The sequence below is a fragment of the Loxodonta africana genome, chromosome 4, assembly GCF_030014295.1.
Source record: "Loxodonta africana isolate mLoxAfr1 chromosome 4, mLoxAfr1.hap2, whole genome shotgun sequence".
Classification (NCBI taxonomy): Eukaryota; Metazoa; Chordata; class Mammalia; order Proboscidea; family Elephantidae; genus Loxodonta; species Loxodonta africana.
The window spans coordinates 14700035-14706034 of record NC_087345.1 but is presented as its reverse complement, the minus strand read 5'-3'; the positions used below and the strand labels follow the sequence as shown (position 1 = coordinate 14706034).

At 41.6% G+C, this 6000-nt stretch overlaps 1 protein-coding gene across 1 annotated transcript in view; it reads right to left on the bottom strand.

Annotated features, from left to right (window-relative positions):
- Positions 1-1546: 1546 nt before the first annotated feature.
- FAM227A (family with sequence similarity 227 member A) overlaps positions 1547-6000 on the bottom strand; it is a 65526-nt gene continuing 61072 nt past the window's right edge. Inside the window, 2 exon segments of the mRNA XM_064285112.1 lie at positions 1547-2227; positions 2230-2353. Of these exon segments, the coding sequence (XP_064141182.1) occupies positions 2057-2227; positions 2230-2353 (295 nt within the window). The 3' untranslated portion in view covers positions 1547-2056.

The following is a 6000-nucleotide window of genomic DNA, read 5'->3' as shown; positions in this document are numbered from 1 at the left end:
TAACGTTGGCAGGGACCCCCACCTTGCCTCATATGCATGCAAAAGCAGGGCAATAAATAAGGAAGACCTAAGAATTGACACCTTTGAATTATGGTGTTGGAGAAGAATCTTGAATATACTATGGACTGCCAGAAGACTGAACAAATCTGCCTTAGAAGAAGTACAGCCAGAATGCTCCTTGGAAGTAAGGATGGTGAGAGTTCGTCTCACATACTTTGGACATGTTATCTGGAGAGATTAGTCCTTGGAGAAGGACATCATGCTTGGTAAAGTAGAGGGTCAGCGAAAAAGAGGAAGACCCTTAATGAGATGGATTGACACAGTGGATGCAACAATGGGGTCAAGCATAATAATTGTGAGGATTGTGCAGGACCGGGCAGTGTCCCCTTCTGTTGTACATGGGGTAGTTATAAGTCTGAACTGGTTTGAAGGCACTTAACATCAACAACCTTACCTTGCCTAGTAGACAGAAAGAACATTTCCTACTCTGTTCCCTTTTGAAGGAGTCCTTGGGTGGTATAAATGGTTAATGTGTAAAGGTTGGAGCTTTGAGTCTACCTAGTGGGGCCTTGGAAGAAAGGCCTGGTGACCTACTTCTGAAAATCAGTTATTCAACCCTATGGAGCACAGTTCCACCCTGTGGAACTCTTGCCATGGCTCAGAGTCAACTCAACAGCAACTGGTCTTTTCCCTTTTGAAGCTCTCTCTCATAACCTATGAGACTTTACCGCATGTTTTCTGTTTATATATTTCTTGCTTCCTTCTAGACTTTGAGTCCTCAAAGGCAAGGACTGCAACTTCTTCGTTTCTTTGTATCCCTACTACCTGGCAAAGGAGGTTGTCAGTGAATGTTTACTTGACTTCTCTGCCTATTTAGTAAAACAGGGTGATGATATCTGATAGGGCTTTGCTGCAATATAAATAAAATAAAGTGAGCATGTTGTCTGCTGGCATCTCATCCATGTCACTGGCGGTGTCCTGCTCTCTCTGGCCACGGAATCACTTAGGTCTGGCCAGTCACTCATAGCCCTCCTTCTTCCTGAACATAGTGACTGGTCCAGACAGGGTGATCAGAGCCATCAGAAACTCCTATGAGGCTTGGTTTATGGAGGCCAGGAAGGAGATCTCTCTTTTAGATTATGTGCTATAAAGATATAGGCTTAGGCTCTCTGTGGCCCTCGCTCCTTCTCTGAGGGTAGAGGCAGCTTGAAAAAGAAGCCAGGACACAGAGGGAAAGAGGATAGAGACAGAAAGAGAATTGGACAATATCATTGAGCCCCTAGGACCAAATATGCCTGTAGTCAGCCTCTCTGTGACCTTCCTCTTTACTTAAGCCACTAGATTCTCCTTCTGCCTAAACAAGTTTTAGCTGCCTTTCCAGTACCTGCAACCAAAGAGCTCTGACTAATACAGTTCACAAAGTACTTAGCCCAGTGCTTGGCACCGAGGGAGCAGAGAATCCCTGGCAGCTCTTGCTACTACCATTAAGAACAATAAGAGTAATATGACAGTTGAGTATCTGCGTGAATGAAGGGAGTGGCCTAGATACAACCCCCCGACACCAGACTGTGAGCGAACTTTTATGTGCTTTTTCCTACGTACTAGGGAATTCTTTTTTTTAAATAATATTTTATTTATTTTTGGTGGCAAAATACATAACCAAAACATACATCCATCAACGATTTCTACATGAACAGGTCAATGACACTGGTTAGAGACTTCACATTGTGTCACCATTCTCACTATCACTACCCATATGTTTCATCACCATTAATTTGGGCTCTCTGCCCCTTAAAGTTCTCATCTGTGCTTCCGATTAACTGTTCTCAGTTTACGTATGAGGAATTTTTTTTTTGTTTATTGTACTTTAGGTGAAGGTTTACAGAGCAAATTCGTTTCTCATTAAACAATTAATACACATATTGTTTTGTGACATTGGTTGCCAACCCCACGTGTCAACACTTTTCCCCTCTTGACCTTGGGTTCCCTGTTACCAGCTTTCCTGTCCCCTTCTGCGTTTTCATCCCTGTCCCAGTGTGTGTGTGCCCATTTACTCTCATTTTGTTTTATCAGCTTGTCTAATTTTTGGCTGAAGGGTGAACCTCAGGGATGATTTCAGTACTGAGTTAAAAAAAAGTGTCCAGGGGTATATACTAGGAATTCTTAAATGGTACACACTTCTGATTTTTCCATGGTCTTGGACTGAACAAACTGTAAAAGAAATTTTGTCTCTTTCTGTTGGCCTCCTCTGGATTTCTTGTCAACGTATTCTTCACTGAAGGCTGAAGGTGGAATGAAAGTGTGGTTTGCCTTCTTTTTATCTGCCGCTTTTTGATTGATGTTCTTCACCTCCCTGGGGAGAAACCACAAGGACATACAGAAAAAGACTAAAAGTCAGTGTGATCTCTTCAGAGGTTTCCCTCCCATTTTTATATGTTCTTGTTGTTGTCAGTTGCAATTGAGTCAATTCTGACTCATGGTGACCCCATGTGTGCGAAGTAGAACTGCTCCATAGGGTTTTCAAGGCTGTAACCTTCGGAAGCAGATTGCCAGGCCTGTCTTCCAAGGCACCACTGGGTGGGTTTGAACCTCCAACCTTTTGGCTAGTTGTTCAGTGCTTAATCATTTGTGCCACCCAGGAACTCTCTTGTATGTATAGTGAGGCAAATATTTACAAATTCATTAATTACATCTGTCAAAAGCAACCAACTGGAGCAGAGAGCTGAATGCATAGCAGTGACTCAGGCGCCGAGCTCTTGCTGAGTGCCAGCTGTATGCCAGGTGTCACATCAGCCCTGGGCATACAGAGAGGAATAAGACATAGTCCCTGAATTCAAGGCATATATACTCATACCAGGGACACAGGTGAGGAAATCCACAAGCTTGGAATACAAGTTGAATCCAAGTTCAGGCTCTGCCACTTGCTGCATGACCTTGGGCCAATTACTTGACCTGGTGATAACAGAACCTAGGGTTGTGGTGAGGACTGAATTATAGCTGAAGTACTTGGAAAAGTGCCCGGTATATAGTAAAAAAAAATAGGGTGCTCAATAACTGTTGGTTGCGGCTGTCACCGCTGCTGTCATTATTACAGAAGAAGGTTACAGTGGAATGTGTTCTGACAAGCTCAGGATATACAATGGGAACGCTGAGATGGCAGTGGAAGACCTCCAGAGGAGGTAACACACCAGCTAGCTGGCTTTTGAAATGTGAGTAGACGTTTACTCCACAATGAAGCAGGCTACAAGCATTCAGCAGTAAGTATATACTCAATTAACTTGCCCACACATCTGTCAGTTTGTCATAGTGTGTGGTGGCGTGCACGTTGGTGTGATGCTGGAAGGTATGCCACCGGCATTCAAATACCAGCAGGGTCACCCATGTTGGGCAGGTTTCAGTGGAGTTTCCAGATGAGGACAGACTAGGAAAAAGGACCCGGCAGTCTACTTCTGAAAAAACTGGCCAGTGAAAACCTCATGAATAGCAACAGAACATTGTCTGATATAGTGCTGGAAGATAAGCCCCTCAGGTTGGAAGGCACTCAAAATACGACTGGGGAAGAGCTGTCTCCTCAAAGTAGAGTCGACTTTAACGACAAGGGTGGAGTAAAGCTTTCGGGACCTTCATTTGCTGAGGTGGTGCAACTCAAAACGAGAAGAAACAGCTGCAAAAATCCATTAATAATTGGAATATGGGATGTACAAAAGTATGAATCTAGGAAAATTGGAAATCACCAAAAATGAAATGGACTGCATAAAGATCAATATCCTAGACATTACACTGGTATTGGTCATTTTGAATCAGACAATCATATGGTCTACTATGCCAGAATGACAACTTGATGAGGAATGGCATTGCATTCATCATCAAAAAGAACACTGCAAGATCTATCCTGAAATCCAGTGCTGTCAGTGATGGGAAAATATTCATAAGCCTACAAGGAAGACCAGTTAATACGACTATTATTCAAGTTTATGCATCAACCACTAATGCCAAAGATGAGGAAATTGAAGATTTTTACCAACTTCTACAGTCTGAAATTGATCAAATGCATAATCAAGATGCATTGATAATTACTAGTGATTGGAACGTGAAAGTTGGAAACAAAAAAGAAGGATAGGTAGTTGGAAATTATGGCCTTGGTGATAGAAATGATGCCAGAGATCACATGATAGAATTTTGCAAGACCAACGACTTCTTCATTGCCAAATACCTTTTTTCAACAGCATAAAAATGGCGACTATACACGTGGAACTCACCGAATGGAAAACGCAGGAATTAAATTGACTACATCTGTGGAAAGAGATGATGGAAAAGCTCAGTATCATCAGTTAGAACAAGGGCAGGAGCTGACTGTGGATCAGACCATCAGTTGCTCATATGCAAGTTCAACTTGAAGCTGAAGAAAATTAGAGCAAGTCCATGAGAGCCAAAGTACGGCCTTCAGTATGTTCCATCTGAATTTAGAGACCATCTCAAGAATAGATTTGAGCATTGAACACTAATGATCGAAGACCAGAGAAGTTGTGGAATGACATCAAGGATATCATACATGAAGAAAGCAAAAGGCCATTAAAAGCCAGAAAGGAAAGAAAAGACCAAAATAAATGTCAGAAGAGATTTTGTAAGTTGCTCTTGAACGCAGAGTAGCTAATGCAAGAGGAAGAAATGATGAAGTAAAAGAGCTGAACAGGAGATTTCAAAGAGCAGCTTGAGACTACAAAGTAAAGTATTATAATAAAATGTGCAAAGACCTGGAATTAGAAAACCAAAATGGAAGAACATGCTTGGCATTTCTCAAGCTGAAAGAACTGAAGAAAAAATTCAAGCCTCAAGTTGCAATAGTGAAAGATTCTACAGGGAAAATACTGAATGATACAGGAAGCATCAAAACAGATGGAAGGAATATGCGGAGTCATTGCACCAAAAAGAATTGGTCACCATTCAACCATTTCAGGAGGTAGAATATGGTCAAGAACCAATGGTACTGAAGGAAAAAGTCCAAGCTGCACTGAAGGCACTGGCAAAAAAAAACAAGGTTCCAGGAGTTGACAGAATACCAATGGAGATGTTTCAACTATTGGATACAGCAGTAGAACCGCTCACTCATCTATGTCAAGAAATTTGGAAGACTGCTACCCAGCCAACCGACTGGAAGTGATCCATATTTGTGCCCGTTCCAAAGTAAGGCGATCCAAGGGAATGCAGAAATTACCGAACAATTTCATTAATATCACACACAAGTAACATTTTGCTGAAGATCATTCAAAAGTGGTTGCAGGAGTACATTCACAGGGAACTGAGAGAAGTTTAAGCTGGATTCAGCAGAGGGCGTGGAATGAGAGATACCACTGCTGATGTCAGATGGATCTTGGCTGAAAGCAGAGAATAACAAAAAGACGTTTACCTGTGTTTTATTGACTATGAAAGGCATCAACTGTGTGGATCATAACAAATTATGGACAACATTGTGAAAAGGGGGAATTCTTGAACACTTAATTGTGCTCATCAGAAACCTGTACGTCCAACAAGAGCCAATCATTTGAATAAAATGAGGGAATACTACATAATTTGAAATCAAGAAAGGTGTGCATTAAGGTTGTATCTTCTCACCATGCTTATCCAATATGTAGGCTGAGCAAATAATATGAGAAGCTGGACTATATAAAGAAGAAAGGGGCATTAGGATTGGAGGAAGACTCATTAACAGCCTGCGATATGCAGATAACTTTGCTTGCTCAAAGTGAAGAGGACTTGAAGCACTTACTGATGAAGGTCAAAGATGACAGCCTTCAATATGGGTTACACCTCAACATAAAGAAAGCAAAAATCCTCACAACTGGACCAATAAGCAACATCATGACAGAGAAAAGATTGAAATTGTCAAGGATTTCATTTTACGTGGATGCACAATCAACACCCATGGCAGCAGCAGTCAAGAAATCAAACAATGTATTACATTGGACAAATCTGCTGCAAAAGACCTCTTTCAAGTCCTAT